General features: G+C 40.8%; 1 protein-coding gene across 1 annotated transcript; it reads right to left on the bottom strand.

Moving 5' to 3' along the window:
* Positions 1-10,930: 10,930 nt before the first annotated feature.
* Positions 10,931-14,696, bottom strand: LOC124546023 (C-terminal-binding protein-like). Its single transcript, XM_047124996.1, has 2 exons — positions 14,662-14,696; positions 10,931-11,378 (listed from the first exon to the last, which is right to left on the bottom strand). The coding sequence occupies exons 1-2, from the start codon at positions 14,686-14,688 to the stop codon at positions 11,061-11,063; spliced, it is 345 nt and encodes a 114-aa protein (XP_046980952.1). The 5' UTR covers positions 14,689-14,696; the 3' UTR covers positions 10,931-11,060.
* Positions 14,697-17,793: the final 3,097 nt, after the last annotated feature.

Below are 17,793 nucleotides of genomic sequence, written 5' to 3'. Positions count from 1 at the left end.
TTGAATGCCTTCCGGAAGTCAAGGAAAATGGCATCTACCTGGGAGCCTGTATCTAATATCTTCTGGGTCTCATGAACAAATAAAGTAAGTTGGGTCTCACACGATCGCTGTTTCCGGAATCCATGTTGATTCCTACAGAGTAGATTCTGGGTTTCCAGAAATGACATGATACACGAGCAAAAAACATGTTCTAAAATTCTACAACACTTTGATGTCAGAGATATAGGCCTATAGTTCTGCGCATCTGCTCGACAACCCTTCTTAAAAACTGGAACTACCTGTGCTCATTTCCAATCATTTGGAACCTTCCGTTCCTCTAGAGACTTGCTGTACACGGCTGTTAGAAAGGGGGCAAGTTCTTTCACATACTCTGTGTAGAATAGAATTGGTATCCTCTCAGGGCCAGTGGACTTTCCTCTATTGAGTGATTGCAGTTGCTTTTCTATTCCTTGGACACTTATTTTGATGTCAGTCATTTTTTCGTTCGTGCGAGGATTTGGAGAAGGAACTGCAGTGCCGTCTTCCTCTGTGAAACAGCTTTGGAAAAAGGTGTTTAGTGTTTCAACTTTACGCGTGTCATCCTCTGTTTCAATGCCATTAACATCCCAGAGTGTCTGGATATGCTGTTTCAATCCACTTACTGATTTAACGTAAGACCAGAACTTCCTAGGATTTTCTGTCGAGTCGGTACATAGAATTTTAATTTCAAATTCACTGAATGCTTCATGCATTGCCCTCCTTACGCTAACTTTGACATTGTTTAGCTTCTGTTTCTCGGAGAGGTTTTGGCTGCGTTTAAATTTGTAGTGAAGCTCTCTTTGCTTTCGCAGTATTTTCCTAACTTTGTTGTTGAACCACAGTGGGTTTTTCCCATCCCTCACAGTTTTACTCGGCACATACCTGTCTAAAACGCATTTTACGATTGCCTTGAACTTTTTCCTTAAACACTCAACATTGTCAGTGTCGGAACAGAAATTTTCATTTTGATCTGTTAGGTAGTCTGAAATCTGCCTCCTATTACTCTTGCTAAACAGATAAACCTTCCTACCTTTTTTTATGTTCCTATTTACTTCCATATTCAGGGATGCTGCAACGGCCTTAGATCACTGATTTCCTGTTCTGCACTTACAGAGTGGAAAAGTTCGGGTCTGTTTGTTATCAGTAGGTCCAAGATGTTATCTCCTTGAGTCAGTTCTCTGTTTAATTGCTCGAGGTAATTTTCGGATAGTGCACTCAGTATAATGTATAATTTAATGGTGTCTCTGTTTGGAAATTATGTTTTGAGATTGGTATGGATGTAAGACGATGCATCAAGGAATGCAAAACAGCATATTTGTTGTTATTGTTTGTTGTGAACATAAAGGTATAACCATGTCTGTTGTGGGTTTTCTATAAATTTGGAAAATATGTATATTTGTAGTGATATGTATGTTGAAGTCTAAGAAATTAATGGATTTTTCACCAATCTCCATGGTGAACTTTATATTTTTGTATTGTGAGTTTAGGAATATGTTCAATCATCTTTTGGTACCAGTCCATAGACACAGTACATCATCTGCACATATTTACCAATATCACTGAGGGAGAGTACTTGCGAACTGAAAATAATTTTGTTTTGTGAAACTCGTATGTCTTCTACTTGTACAGGGTTTACACCTGCTCTGTACAGTAGTTTTGTCTAAATTTTGAGGCATTCTTTGGCTGGTATGTTTGTGAATAAATTGCTAACATCAAAACATATTCATTTTGCACTATCTGGAATAGGGAACTCTTTAATTTTGCTGATGAGCATCACTGAATTTATAATTCCAAACTAAGATTTAAATTTTGTTTTGGTTTTGACATAGATGTGTAATTCTTTTGTAATTTTGTAATTTGGTGTTATTTAGGTTGGCGTAAGGGGTCATAAAGATTGGCCCTCCTTGTTTAATTTAGGAACTTTACACAATTAGGGGTGACTGAGTTCCTGATGATCAAATATTTAGCTTCAGGTATTATGTTTTTGCAGGTCTTGGTTAAGTTTTTAATTTCTTCACATAAGGCTTTTGGTGGGCCATTAATTTGAATCCAACAATTACGTTTGTTATTGTCACTGTTGCATTTCGAAATCTTTTCTGTCGTCTTATTTTCCTCTTTCTGTTTTTGCCAGTAGTTTCACTTTGTATTCACCTTCTCCTTTTTACCGTAATCTGCTATACTATTTTATCCCGCCTATATATACTAAATAATACGTAATCCACTTCCAAAAAAAAAAAAAAAAAAAAAAAAAATTGCCGCTTTCAGTACTACCGCCGCTATAATATCCACCGTTTCTAGTTCACAAACAGCTCCTTTCACCTTTTAAACAACCATTTCGGCCAGTTCTAATAACTTTCGCTTTATTTCCATTTCCGTTTTTCCCACATCACTTATAATTTTTAGCCGCTTCCCACAGGTTTTAACGTCATTATTTCTTCGTCAGACAATTGTTAGCCTCATTTTCATAATCTGCCACCACAATACCACTCCTTTTAATATACTACACGCAGTTTTTTCGAAATTTTCCCGAATTTCTCCGTCCTTTAACGTGTTTTGGCGGCAACACAACCACCTAACCTTTATGCACATCATTGTCTATCAACCCAAGTCCAACATAGCCCAGCTGTAACCAACACCTTTTCGTCTTTTTTCATTCCAGTCTCCAGTTACTTTCCGGTTCACCTTTATCTCTCCCCATATATTTTTATTTTCATTTTCATTTCACCTCATGTTACACTTTCCACCTTCTAATACCATGTCACCCTCACAACACCCCCACAACGACCCCTTTAAGTTTTATTTACATTCCCTCCGCAAACATGCCTTCGCCCTAGCCAGATTACGCTCCCACATTCTATTTTCTCAGGCTTGTCTGACATTTGCCATCACCCCCAAAGGCCTCACACTTAAAGTTCCCATCTCTGGCTGCAACCCTTCCTTCCATCAGTCCCTATACCAGTTCCAAACTGAACAATCCATTGCCCTCACCCACCTAATCCTTCACCTACACATCAACTCAGCCAATGAACACACCCGTCAACTGCTATCCTTAATAAAAGTCCTTAATCTTTCCTCTCCCACATCCACACTGGCTGTTCAGAGCATCCTCCTACAGGCCAACCGTAAATTAGAACAGCATGCCACCCTCCACCTCAAAAAACTATCCAATCTCCTGGTTTCCCACCTCCGGAAAGGCAGCTCACTCACCCTTCACAACCTTTCCAGCAAACCTCAACCTCCTCTCATTGCACACAAACCCAGTCTCTCCCATCTACTCAATCTCCCACTTCCAGCTCCACTCCCTCCAAAACCTCAAAATTCCGATCAACACAATCTGGAACCACAACACCCTAATTCAGTGGTTAACCTTTCCTCCAAACCTCTCTCCCAATCCGAAACCTCTGTCCTATCCAAAGGCCTCACCTTCAGCCCCACTCCCAGATTCAACCAAACAGCCCTTGTCAAAGATTTACTGTCCTACACTCGTAGTCTCTGCTGGAAGTATCACTTTGCCACGAAGAAAAATGATCCTAATCCTACTCCTAATGATCTGACTCCCCAAGACACCATCCAAATTGAACCCTGCCTGGAACAGTTCCATCCTCCGTCACAGCGGGACCCACCTCCTCTTCCTCAAAATCACCCTCTCCAAACCTTCCAGGAATTTCTGACTTCCAGCCTTGCATCTCAATCCTTCCTAAAAAACCTTAATCCTACACCCAACATCACCACTGCTGAAGCCCAGGCTATCCGTGATCTGAAGGCTGACCGATCCATCGTCATTCTTCCGGCGGACAAGGGTTCCACGACCGTGGTACTTGATCGCCGGGAGTATGTGGCTGAGTGACTGCGTCAGCTTTCAGACAACACCACGTACAAAGTTTGCCAAGGTAACCCCATTCCCGATGTCCAGGCGGAGCTTCAAGGAATCCTCAGAACCTTAGGCCCCCTGCAAAACCTTTCACCTGACTCCATCAACCTCCTGACCCCACCGACACCCCGCACCCCTACCTTCTACCTTCTTCCTAAAATCCACAAACCCAATCATCCCGGCTGCCCCATTGTAGCTGGTTACCAAGCCCCCACAGAACGTATCTCTGCCTACGTAGATCAACACCTTCAACCCATTACATGCAGTCTCCCATCCTTCATCAAAGACACCAACCACTTCCTTGAACACCTGGAATCCTTACCCAATCTGTTACCCCCGGAAACTATCCTTGTAACCATTGATGCCACGTCCTTATACACAAATATTCCGCACGTCCAGGGCCTCGCTGCGATGGAGCATTTCCTTTCACGCCGATCACCTGCCACCCTACCTAAAACCTCTTTCCTCATTACCTTAGCCAGCTTCATCCTGACCCACAACTTCTTCACTTTTGAAGGCCAGACATACCAACAATTAAAGGGAACAGCCATGGGTACCAGGATGGCCCCCTCGTACGCCAACCTATTCATGGGTCGCTTAGAGGAAGCCTTCTTGGTTACCCAAGTCTGCCAACCCAAAGTTTGGTACAGATTTATTGATGACATCTTCATGATCTGGACTCACAGTGAAGAAGAACTCCAGAATTTCCTCTCCAACCTCAACTCCTTTGGTTCCATCAGATTCACCTGGTCCTACTCCAAATCCCATGCCACTTTCCTTGACATTGACCTCCACCTGTCCAATGGCCAACTTCACACGTCGGTCCACGTCAAACCCACCAACAAGCAACAGTACCTCCATTATGACAGCTGCCACCCATTCCACATCAAACGGTCCCTTCCCTACAGCCTAGGTCTTCGTGGCAAACGAATCTGCTTCAGTATATCCTCTCTTCTCGTCATCCGCCAGGCCTCAATCTCCGCTAATTTCAAGTTGCCGCCACTCATACCTCACCTGTCTTTCTACAACTTCTTTGCCTCTACACTTCTGCCTTGACTGACATCTCTGCCCAAACTCTTTGTCTTTAAATATGTCTGCTTGTGTCTGTATGTGCGTATGGATATGTGCGTGTGTGCGAGTGTATACCTGTCCTTTTTTCCCCCTAAGGTAAGTCTTTCCGCGCTCGGGATTGGAATGACTCCTTACCCTCTCCCTTAAAACCCACTTCCTTTCGTCTTCCCCTCTCCTTCCCTCTTTCCTGATGAGGAAACAGTTTGTTGCGAAAGCTTGAATTTTGTGTGTATGTTTGTGTTTGTTTGTGTGTCTATCGACCTGCCAGCACTTTCGTTCGGTAAGTCACCTCATCTTTGTTTTTATATATAATTTTTCCCACGTGGAATGTTTCCCTCTATTATATATATATATATATATATATATATTAAAAAAAAACAAAGATGATGTGACTTACCAAACGAAAGCGTTAGCAGGTTGATAGACACACACACACACACACACACACACACACACACACACACACACACACACAAAATTCAAGCTTTCGCAACCAACGGTTGCTTCATCAGAAAAGAGGGAAGGAGAGGGAAAGACGAAAGGATGTGTGTGGGTTTTAAGGGAGAGGGTAAGGAGTCATTCCAATCCCGGGAGCGGAAAGACTGACCTTAGGGGGAAAAAAGGACAGGTATACACACACACACACACACACACACACACACACACACACAGTCACAAGCAGACATATGTAAACGCAAAGAGTTTGGGCAGAGATGTGTGTATATATATATAGGATGTGGGTTTTAAGGGATATATATATATATATATATATATATATATATATATATATATATATATATATATATATATATATATATATACCTTAGGGGGAAAAAAGGACAAGTACACACACACACACACACACACACACACACACACACACACACACACACATATATCCATCCGCATTATATAAATGTCTGCTTGTGTCTGTATATATGTGTGGATGGATATGTGTGTGTGTGTGTGCGAGTGTATACCCGTCCTTTTTTTCCCCTATGGTAAGTCTTTCCGCTCCCGGGATTGGAATGACTCCTTACCCTCTCCCTTAAAACCCAAATCCTTTCGTCTTTCCCTCTCCTTCCCTCTTTCCTGACGAAGCAACCGTTGGTTGCGAAAGCTAGAATTTTGTGTGTATGTTTGCGTGTATATCGATGTGCCAGCGCTTTCGTTTGGTAAGTCACATCATATTTGTTTTTAGATATATTTTTCCCACGTGGAATGTTTCCCTCTATTATATATTGTCCACCCAAAATATCTCTGGAACAATAACAGCTATTGGAAAATGACTTTCACCGGTATCAATGTAGGGCTGGGGCCCATGAATGTACATATTTGGAAACATTCTAAAACGAAAGTATGTGTGTTTTTTAACACAAACTTATGTTTTTTTAAATGGACCTCCTATATTTTTTCTTCAGCAATCCATAGCATGACAAAGCACATACACAATGGCGTTGATTGCAGCGCAATATTCCCATTACATCCCGAAATATTGAGACGCGAAGTTGACGCTTGAAACACCTGACATGCGCTGCTAGCGCACATCCTGAGGCTCAGGCGTGAACCCCATGCTGCCCATAATCGCGATGTGCTTTACACGTGTAATAACACCTCCATACTTTTCAAGAGGTCCAAAACGAATAATACGGTCTGCTGCCATCAACTCTCATAAGCACATAATGGTTTCCCTCTTGCACATTTTACATATCTACGTACACAATATGAACCAGTACCGATCGGTGTACACCCGTCAGGTTGTCTTATTTATCCTGCACACCCAAAATAAGGCTTATCTAATGTGTTATATGACCCATTGTGCCTGTTGCGCAGGGCCTGGCTCTACCTAGTCAAGTGTCCTACGTTCCCACTACTTCCACAGTTACCACTTCGCCTTGTTTATGATTTGCGACCCATGCAAACTCCTGTACTCCACCACCCTCCAAGCATCCCATTTGTTGTTGCTTTGGCATGCAGTACACCGCTTGCCAGTGTAGTTGTGCATCAAAGTATTCTAGTGACGTCACGGAGGTAGTACACATTGTGAATAAGCGTTGTGTTGTGGAACTTATACTGTACAGTATAATGTACACACATGAAGATATGGTAGAAATGCTGCTGATCTATGGAGAATGTATGTTGATGGGAAATACATTATGAGATTGCTTATTTGTTGATAGTACTGTTAACGAACATTATGATTATTAAGTTAATATGTCTGTTTTCTACCCTACTCTACGTACCTGTACTGTACCCTGTTGTAGGTGGACGAAATGCTGTTCAGGCAGAACGATTGTACAGAAGACGATTCCCTGACAAGCCATCGCCTTCGCACCGGATGTTTGGTCGTCTCACATCTCGTCTACGTGAAACGGGATGCTTCAATCCAAGACCTCGACATCGTCCTAGAACACGCACAGATGAACGTGCTGAAGTTGCTGTGCTTGCTACCATAGCTGTGAATCCTCAAATCAGCACACGTCAAATTGTGTCGAAATCAAGTGCACAGTGTATTCTTAAACATCTTAAATTTCATTCTTACCATGTTCATTTACACCAGGATCTTCATGGAAATGACTTCCGCAATAGGGTAACATTTTGTCGGTGGGCTCAGCAAAAACTTCTGACTAATCCAAATTTTTTTGCAGATGTTCTCTTTACCGACAAGGTATCATTCTCCAACAAAGGAATTGTCAATATGAGGAATATGCATTATTGGTCAGCAGACAATCCAAAATGGAATACCATTATTGGACCTTTCTTTATAAATGGCATCCAAAATGGCAGACAATATTCCAGATTTATACGACACAATCTTCCTGTTCTCTTGGACATCGTACCTCTGAACCGGAGAATGGTCATGTGGTATCAGCATGACAGATGCCCTGCACATAACGCCTTATGAGCACGACGACTTCTGAACCGTAAGTTCCCTGGTAGGTGGATTGGACGAGGTGGCCCAGTTAGGTGGCCTGCCCGATCTCCGGACCTTACACCGCTGGATTATTTTCTTTGGGGAGCAGTGAAGGATGCTGTTTACCAACATGAACCAACAACACCAGAGGACATGAAGCAACACATTATTGATGCTTGTACAGCCATCAAAGAGAAAACAGCAGCACAAAGTAGGGCATCCTTCATCCGCAGAGTGACCCTAAGTATGCAAGCCAATGGGCATCACTTTGAGCATGAGAGGTGAATGCTATGTTTAGTATGTAGTGCTGGTATCACAGTGGAAGTTTCTACAAAGGGCCATTTTACCCAGTGATGTTAAGAAACATTTGTTTGCAACAATTTGTCATTTAACGCATTAGATAAACATAACATTGATAATTATGTGATAATAAAACTAATTGGTTAAACGTGTTTACATTCATCTTCTATATCCTACCTGAACTTCCCAAATCAAAACATTTCTATGTGGGAATGACCAGCAACAAACTGACCATTCACATGAATGGACACAGGCAGACAGTGTTTGTTGGTAGTGAGGATCACCCTGTGGCTAAACATGCCTTGGTGCACAGCCAGCACATCTTGGCACAGTGTTACACCGTCCGGGTTATCTGGATACTTCCCACTATCACCAACCTGTCAGAACTCTGGAGATGGGAACTTGCCCTATATGTCTGCTTGTATCTGTATATGTGCTGATGGGTGTGTGTGTGTGTGTGTGTGTGTGTGTGTGTGTGTGTGTGTGCGCGCGCGCACGCGTGCGAGTGTGTACCTGTCCTTTTTTCCCCCAAGGTAAGGCTTTCCGCTCCCGGGATTGGAATGACTCCTTTCCTCTCCCTTAAAACCCACATCCTTTCGTCTTTCCCTCTCCTTCCCTCTTTTCTGATAAAGCAACTGTGGGTTGCGAGAGCTTGAATTTTGTGTGTGTGTTTGTGTGTCTATCAACATACCAACGCTTTCGTTTGGTAAGTTACATCATCTTTGTTTTTAGAGTGCCACACATCACATTAAAAAAACAATAATGATAATTGAAGCTGACAGTGGTTTGTTGCTTGCTGAAGTGAACTCAATGAATATAATCTGATGTTCTCACTTTTTATTTAACAAGTGCTGTGACATGGCAGTTCGAAATAATTAGGCCCAGGTGTTTTTAATTTGCTAAAATTTTGGGCATTATAGAGTGGACTATCTTTTAACTGAGAATAGTATTTAACAGTATCTACAACTGTTGGTAAAAGATAAGTAACAAGTATGGAGAAGTGTCATTAATTTCTGCACCTCTCGATTTGTAAGCAATTTCTTATAGCTCACAAAAGTTCTCTTTCACCAGTTCTAAGTGTATGCCTACAGTGTAACAAGTGACATACAATTTGTGTTGCAAAAACTCAAGGTCACTACATTTTCAACAGGCAGACAAATGTAAGTTAGCAACACTGTAAACAGGACAACAACAACAAAAATTGGGACCAATGATTAAAAAAAAACACCCTTAAGATTTAGAAATAAAGTTAATTATATTTGGGCATATAAGTGATACAAAAATGTCACTAAAATTGCTACAGTTGTGAAACCCCATATTTATTACTACTTGGGCACTAAAATTAGATTGAAATTAATTTTATTTGAAGAGTTATTTCATTCGACTGATATTTACTTTTTATGATGGCTACAAAAACAAATGACAGCTCATTTAGTGACAACTCTTCAATACTTAAGTGGCACTATTCAAAATCTGGTAGTTTCACAAAATGGAACTAAACAGTACTTTTGAATTTTTCACAGTATACACATGCACAACTTTTAAATGTGGGGTTACAGAAATGGTTTAATATGATTCACAACTGATCTATCTTAAAACAAAACAAAAAAAACTGTATTCTAAAAATTCATGTACTTTTACCAATATCCAAATGAACAAAAGCAGTATTGCACAGTTTCCACAGACAATAAAATCCTTATTTCAGCATTTTGGTAATAAATTTGGTTCTCTACACCACAGAATTCGTCAAAAGTATTTAACAAACATTATTGAGAGATCTAGACTATTTTTTTATAAATGCTCAAACACTGAAACCATGAGAAGTATAGTGTTGCCTTTTACTCAACAGCAGCTGATGTGTGAACAGTTTATCAAAAACAGATGCATCGTTTTACTACCTGAAAACACAAATGTGAGAAGAACAAAATGTACATTTGCAAATATAAATGCAGAAACTATACATACATGAGAAAATCTTTACACTTTTGGTTCCAGTTGCCATGCTACTGCATCTGTCTTCGATAATAATGCTTCATGGAGGCAATGCTGAATAAGCATGTCTTCATTCTTATTAAACAGAAAGTAGATGAAGTGGAGCATCTCAAGAACAATTTCTTCAAACCATTAAAAAATGTGCCGCCTCAAAATGAATGTTGTTCATTTAGAACTAAAGCTGAATTATTACAATAAAAATCAATTATTTCTATCTTACCACTCTTACTACTATTTCTCAGAGAGCTTCTCATCTTAATTTTACACTAAGTGATGTGTCAGAATCCCTCTTTATCACTGTCCAACACAGACATCGCAATTTGTACATATATCAAATTGCACTGTCCAAACATGACAAGCAATTAGATTGATTTACAGATTTAATATCTGAAACTGCAGAAGCAATACTGTGTTGTATTCCTTATGTAGAAAATGCGAACTTATTTAAGTTTTCCAGTGCTGGAACAACCAGGTAGCAGAAAATGGAGGAACACCAGGGCTACATCTGTATGTCTAACATTCAACCCTTTCCTACAAGTCACAGATCAAAAGTCTGGCCACTTTTGGTTCACCAGTTTCTTCCACTCACACACACTCAGAATAAAGAATATGCTGTATCACCTGTAGATATGAAGATGTGAATGTTAATATGGCTCCTGTAAACTCTTCATTCTTCTGAAGGCGATATTGTGCAGGAGATAGGAAAAATCGTTAACTTCTGGTTTTTCCTTAAACATTCAATTAAAACAATCAACAAAGACTTGAAGTTTTTCCTCCTCGTAGGATAAGTCTCTCCTTTGCTGGGCCTGTGGGAGCATTTTCAGGGTGTACCCTGTTAATGCACTTCTGACGGCTCTGGCTTCTGTGAATGGTGGTTAGATGGGTCTGGTGTATTCAGAGGCAAGAGTGTGCTTGTGGGAAGCGATTTGTTACGTTATCATCGGTCCTCATTTTTTGATGGAATATACTGTGAGGAAGGCCAGGGACAGTGCCTGCTCCTGCACCTGCCGCACCGCCACCAGCACCAGCTGCTACTGAGTGTGGCACCTGGCCGTGTGGTGTTGTTGAGTGTGCCTGCTGCACAGGCAGTGCTCCAGTGTAATAACCACCATTCGTGCCATCTGCGTAACCTGCGGCAGTGGCAGCTGTCCCTCCCAGGAAGTATTCCTTATTCACACAATTGCGTAGGCAGTCAGGAATACGTCCAACGATGTTGTTGTTGTTGTGGTCTTCAGTCCTGAGACTGGTTTGATGCAGCTCTCCATGCTACTCTATCCTGTGCAAGCTTTTTCATCTCCCAGTACCTACTGCAACCTACATCCTTCTGAATCTGCTTAGTGTATTCATCTCTTGGTCTCCCTCTACGATTTTTACCCTCCACGCTGCCCTCCAATACTAAATTGGTGATCCCTTGATGCCTCAGAACATGTCCTACCAACCGATCCCTTCTTCTGGTCAAGTTGTGCCACAAACTTCTCTTCTCCCCAATCCTATTCAATACTTCCTCATTAGTTATGTGATCTACCCATCTAATCTTCAGCATTCTTCTGTAGCACCACATTTCGAAAGCTTCTATTCTCTTCTTGTCCAAACTATTTATCGTCCATGTTTCACTTCCATACATGGCTACACTCCATACGAATACTTTCAGAAATGACTTCCTGACACTTAAATCAATACTGGATGTTAACAAATTTCTCTTCTTCAGAAACGCTTTCCTTGCCATTGCCAGCCTAAACTTTATATCCTCTCTACTTCGACCATCATCAGTTATTTTGCTCCCCAAATAGCAAAACTCCTTTACTACTTTAAGTGCCTCATTTCCTAATCTAATTCCCTCAGCATCACCCGACTTAATTAGACTACATTCCATTATCCTTGTTTTGCTTTTGTTGATGTTCATCTTATATCCTCCTTTCAAGACACTGTCCATTCCATTCAACTGCTCTTCCAAGTCCTTTGCTGTCTCTGACAGAATTACAATGTCATCGGCGAACCTCAAAGTTTTTATTTCTTCTCCATGAATTTTAATACCTACCCCGAATTTTTCTTTTGTTTCCTTTACTGCTTGCTCAATATACAGATTGAACAACATCGGGGAGAGGCTACAACCCTGTCTTACTCCCTTCCCAACCACTGCTTCCCTTTCATGTCCCTCGACTCTTATAACTGCCATCTGGTTTCTGTACAAATTGTAAATAGCCTTTCGCTCCCTGTATTTTACCCCTGCCACCTTTAGAATTTTAAAGAGAGTATTCCAGTCAACATTGTCAAAAGCTTTCTCTAAGTCTACAAATGCTAGAAACGTAGGTTTGCCTTTCCTTAATCTTTCTTCTAAGATAAGTCGTAAGGTCAGTATTGCCTCACGTGTTCCAGTGTTTCTACGGAATCCAAACTGATCTTCCCCGAGGTTGGCTTCTACTAGTTTTTCCATTCGTCTGTAAAGAATTCGTGTTAGTATTTTGCAGCTGTGACTTATTAAGCTGATAGTTCGGTAATTTTCACATCTGTCAACACCTGCTTTCTTCGGGATTGGAATTATTATATTCTTCTTGAAGTCTGAGGGTATTTCGCCTGTTTCATACATCTTGCTCACCAGATGGTAGAGTTTTGTCAGGACTGGCTCTCCCACGGCCGTCAGTAGTTCCAATGGAATATTGTCTACTCCGGGGGCCTTGTTTTGACTCAGGTCTTTCAGTGCTCTGTCAAACTCTTCACGCAGTATCATATCTCCCATTTCATCTTCATCTACATCCTCTTCCATTTCCATAATATTGTCCTCAAGTACATCGCCCTTGTATAGACCCTCTATATACTCCTTCCACCTTTCTGCTTTCCCTTCTTTGCTTAGAACTGGGTTTCCATCTGAGCTCTTGATATTCATACAAGTCGTTCTCTGATCTCCAAAGGTCTCTTTAATTTTCCTGTAGGCGGTATCTATCTTACCCCTAGTGAGATAGGCCTCTACATCCTTACATTTGTCCTCTAGCCATCCCTGCTTAGCCATTTTGCACTTCCTGTCGATCTCATTTTTGAGACGTTTGTATTCCTTTTTGCCTGTTTCACTTACTGCATTTTTATATTTTCTCCTTTCATCAATTAAATTCAATATTTCTTCTGTTACCCAAGGATTTCTACTAGCCCTCGTCTTTTTACCTACTTGATCCTCTGCTACCTTCACTACTTCATCCCTCAAAGCTACCCATTCTTCTTCTACTGTATTTATTTCCCCCATTCCTGTCAATTGCTCCCTTATGCTCTCCCTGAATCTCTGTACAACCTCTGGTTCTTTCAGTTTATCCAGGTCCCATCTCCTTAAATTCCCACCTTTTTGCAGTTTCTTCAGTTTTAATCTACAGGTCATAACCAATAGATTGTGGTCAGAGTCCACATCTGCCCCTGGAAATGTCTTACAATTTAAAACCTGGTTCCTAAATCTCTGTCTTACCATTATATAATCTATCTGATACCTTTTAGTATCTCCAGGGTTCTTCCATGTATACAACCTTCTTTCATGATTCTTAAACCAAGTGTTAGTTATGATTATGTTGTGCTCTGTGCAAAATTCTACCAGGCGGCTTCCTCTTTCATTTCTGTCCCCCAATCCATATTCACCTACTATGTTTCCTTCTCTCCCTTTTCCTACACTCGAATTCCAGTCACCCATGACTATTAAATTTTCGTCTCCCTTTACAATCTGAATAATTTCTTTTATTTCATCATACATTCCTTCAATTTCTTCGTCATCTGCAGAGCTAGTTGGCATATAAACTTGTACTACTGTAGTAGGTGTGGGCTTCGTATCTATCTTGGCCACAATAATGCGTTCACTATGCTGTTTGTAGTAGCTTACCCGCATTCCTATTTTCCTATTCATTATTAAACCTACTCCTGCATTACCCCTATTTGATTTTGTGTTTATAACCCTGTAGTCACCTGACCAGAAGTCTTGTTCCTCCTGCCACCGAACTTCACTAATTCCCACTATATCTAACTTCAACCTATCCATTTCCCTTTTTAAATTTTCTAACCTACCTGCCCGATTAAGGGATCTGACATTCCACGCTCCGATCCGTAGAACGCCAGTTTTCTTTCTCCTGATAACGACATCCTCTTGAGTAGTCCCCGCCCGGAGATCCGAATGGGGGACTATTTTACCTCCGGAATATTTTACCCAAGAGGACGCCATCATCATGTAATCATACAGTAAAGCTGCATGCCCTCGGGAAAAATTACGGCTGTAGTTTCCCCTTGCTTTCAGCCGTTCGCAGTACCAGCACAGCAAGGCCGTTTTGGTTATTGTTACAAGGCCAGATCAGTCAATCATCCAGACTGTTGCCCTTGCAACTACTGAAAAGGCTGCTGCCCCTCTTCAGGAACCATACGTTTGTCTGGCCTCTCAACAGATACCCCTCCGTTGTGGTTGCACCTACGGTACGGCTATCTGTATCGCTGAGGCACGCAAGCCTCCCCACCAACGGCAAGGTCCAACGATAGCCCGCCTTATTTCACTGGCTGCCATCTCGCGCAGTTCTGTGCATGACACATCCGAGTAGAATGCTGCATGAGGTGTACACAGCAAGTTCGGTGCGTCTTTCAGTGGACCTTGGAATACATTATATGGTTCATTCTCATGAACATCAAAAGTGCTGCAGCATGTATGCGACCTTGCTTTAGTGCTGTAGCCAAGGCATCATCATCCACAAGGCCACCACGCGCCGTGTTGGCCATCATGTAACGTGTGTACCGTGATGTGCCTACAACCCCAGAGGATATGAAACAACGTACTGTGGCAGCCTGCGGCGACATTACACCAGATGTACTGCGGCGTGTACGACATTCATTACGCCAGAGATTGCAATTGTGTGCAGCAAATGATGGCCACCACATCGAACATCTATTGGTCTGACATGTCGGGACACACTCTGTTCCACTCCGTAATTGAAAACGGAAACCACGTGTGTACATGTACCTCACCCCTTATGGTAATGTACATGTGCGTCCGTGAAAAAGACCAGTAAAAAGGTGTTAGCATGTGGACGTAATGTGCTGTTCCAGTCTCATCTGTACCTAAGGTCCATCACCGTTCCCTTTGGATCCCCGCGTAATTTGGTGCTCTCCGATACACACGATCGAACAGCGGAGGAGTGGTACTCAAGCGTCAACTTTAGGTTACAATATCTCCGGATGTAATTAACATTTTACAATGCAACAAACGGCACTGATTACGTATTTGTTTATATGTTCAGATGTGCTAACAAAACTAATGGGGTTCCATTTAAAAAAATGTAGTTTTGTGTTAAAAAACATACTTCCGTGCATTTTTTTATGGTTTGTATTAACCAATTACACTAGCCCCTCTCCTCACGTTCAGTCTGTGGAATCAATTTTTCAGTATTTGATGTGGTTTACGAAATATATCCAGCAGTAATGTTAGGTGAAAGTGTTAAGACATATGATTTGGTCTAAAGTGTGCCAAATCATAGTGCCACACCCTTCAAACAGTATTCTTCTATTGTTATATTGCACGTCACTGTATTTCGATGTGTGCAATTCAAACATGTATATTTTGCAATGGAAGCCATCAAACTTATATTGTAGACAGTGAAAATTAAAATGTCCTGTAGCGTCTCTCCTGCTCTCAGTCTGCTGGTTTGACATCCAACACTCCCCCTCCCCCCCGCCCCCCCCCTTTAAAAAAAACCCACAATTAGTACTGGGTGGGATTATTTGCGAGAGGAAGAATAAGAAATCTTCAGAAAATTTGAATCTTTATTGCCTATTAGCTATTAACTTTCTCTTTTGTGTGACATAAAATTAAATATAGGACACATAAAGACACTAAAGACAAAAGTACACATTTCTTCAATCCTTAGTGTCCAGCATTTTTTTCTCTCTTCTCTTGCTACAGCTTTACATGGGGTTCCTTCCTTTCTGTGAAAGAATTTATTACATCATCAAAGTTCATCAAACTTTTGTTACATGAAAAATCAAAATGCCGTCTGATACTGAAAAAGCTGTTAATACGAATAGTAGCTGAGATTGGTGTAGTTTATTGATTTGATTATGTCTATTTTGTCACTGTGTGCTAGATAAAATGAAAGAGGCCTTTCTTTTAACAAATGCTCATTTTTATCTACCTCATTTACATCAATAACACAACAGAATATAATTCACAAATACTAATAGCAAATGTCTATTAGGCCTACTACAAGCAAAAGGTTTTATGTTAGGAAATAGTTTCACATTTCATTCATATGCTTCAGTTTCTCAAGTATGAGATCAAAAAGTAGTAGTAGTAGTACTAAATTTTTGTATAAATTTGGAATCATCATATTCTTCAATATAATTTGTATGATGTTTTAGTTTCTTCTCCTTCCTCATTCTAACAAACAATCTTGTCATCACTGATTCTGTAACTATTTCTACCATTGTCAAAATTTATTTTCCGGTTTACTTGACTAATTTTGCCAGAATCACTGCATTTGCTCACCAGTTAGTGGTGAAGCTCACATAAAACTAGATGCAGAAAGGTAGTTGAAACCTGAAAGTGATAGCCATGAGATTTTTGGGGAAAATTTGAGTGTATATCGAAAGGATAGGCAAATGGGAAATTGACATGGTGTTTTTGTTGCAGAAGACAAGAAACTCAAATCCACCAAGGTAGAAATTGAAACTGCATGTGAGATTGTTTGGAGAAGACTCAGTACCAGGGATGGACATAAAATGATTATTGGATCCTTCTATACCCACCAGACTCATCTCCTGATGTAACTGAAAACTTTAGAGAAAATCTCAGTTCACTTGTACGTAAGTTCCCCAATTATACTGCAATCATTGGTGGAGACTTTAATCATCCAACAATTAGTTGGGAAAATAACAGTTTCATGTGAAACAAAAATAAATGCCTTCTCTGAAAACTACGTAGAAGAGATGGTTAGGAACACCATTCATGGTGAAAATGTATCAGATCTAATAGCAGCAAATAGACCTGATCTCTTTGAGGATGTCCACATCAAAACTGGTATCAGTGGTCATGATGCTGTTGTTGCAACAGTGATGACCAAAGTACAAAGGACAACTAACACAAGCAAAAAGATATGTATGTTCAGCAAACTAGATAAAAAATCAGTAGTGACTTCTCAGTGAGGAACTTGAAACTTTCAGCACAGGGCAGGAGCATGTACAGGAACTCTGGCTCAAGTTTAAAAGAATAATTGACCATGCACTGGATAGATATGTGCTCAGTAGAACAGTTCATAATGGGAGGGACCCTCCATGTTGTACAGTCACAGGAAAAAATCTTTTAAAGAAGCAGAGGTTATCGCATAATAGGTGTAAAACAAAGCATGGGGCTATTAGTGGAGAGATGCTGAATGAAATGTGTTCGGCTGTCGGGAGTGCAATGCATTATGGCTTCAATGACTATAACAGCAGAGTATTGTCAAGTGGTCTTTCACAAAGCCCAAAGAAATTTTGGTCATATATGAAGGCCGTTAGTGGCACCAAAGTTAGTGTACAGTCACAAGAGATTGAGACAGGAACTGAAAATGAGGGTGTTAAAGCAGAAGCTGAAATGCTCAACTTCATTTTCAAATGTTTCTTTATAAAGGAAAATGCTGGAGAA

Source organism: Schistocerca americana, chromosome 8 (genome assembly GCF_021461395.2).
Source record: "Schistocerca americana isolate TAMUIC-IGC-003095 chromosome 8, iqSchAmer2.1, whole genome shotgun sequence".
Taxonomy (NCBI): domain Eukaryota; kingdom Metazoa; phylum Arthropoda; class Insecta; order Orthoptera; family Acrididae; genus Schistocerca; species Schistocerca americana.
Note: the sequence above shows the minus strand (reverse complement) of the source record. Positions and strands in the feature narration are given on the sequence as shown.

Excerpts from the sequence above, each read along its gene's own strand:
- LOC124546023 (XM_047124996.1), bottom strand. The coding sequence starts at position 14,688 with ATGGCAGCCAGTGAAATAAGGCGGGCT. Across the intron at positions 11,379-14,661 it reads CCAGTGAAATAAGGCGGGCT|ATCGTTGGACGTATTCCTGA; the intron begins ATCGTTGGACCT and ends AACAACAACAAC.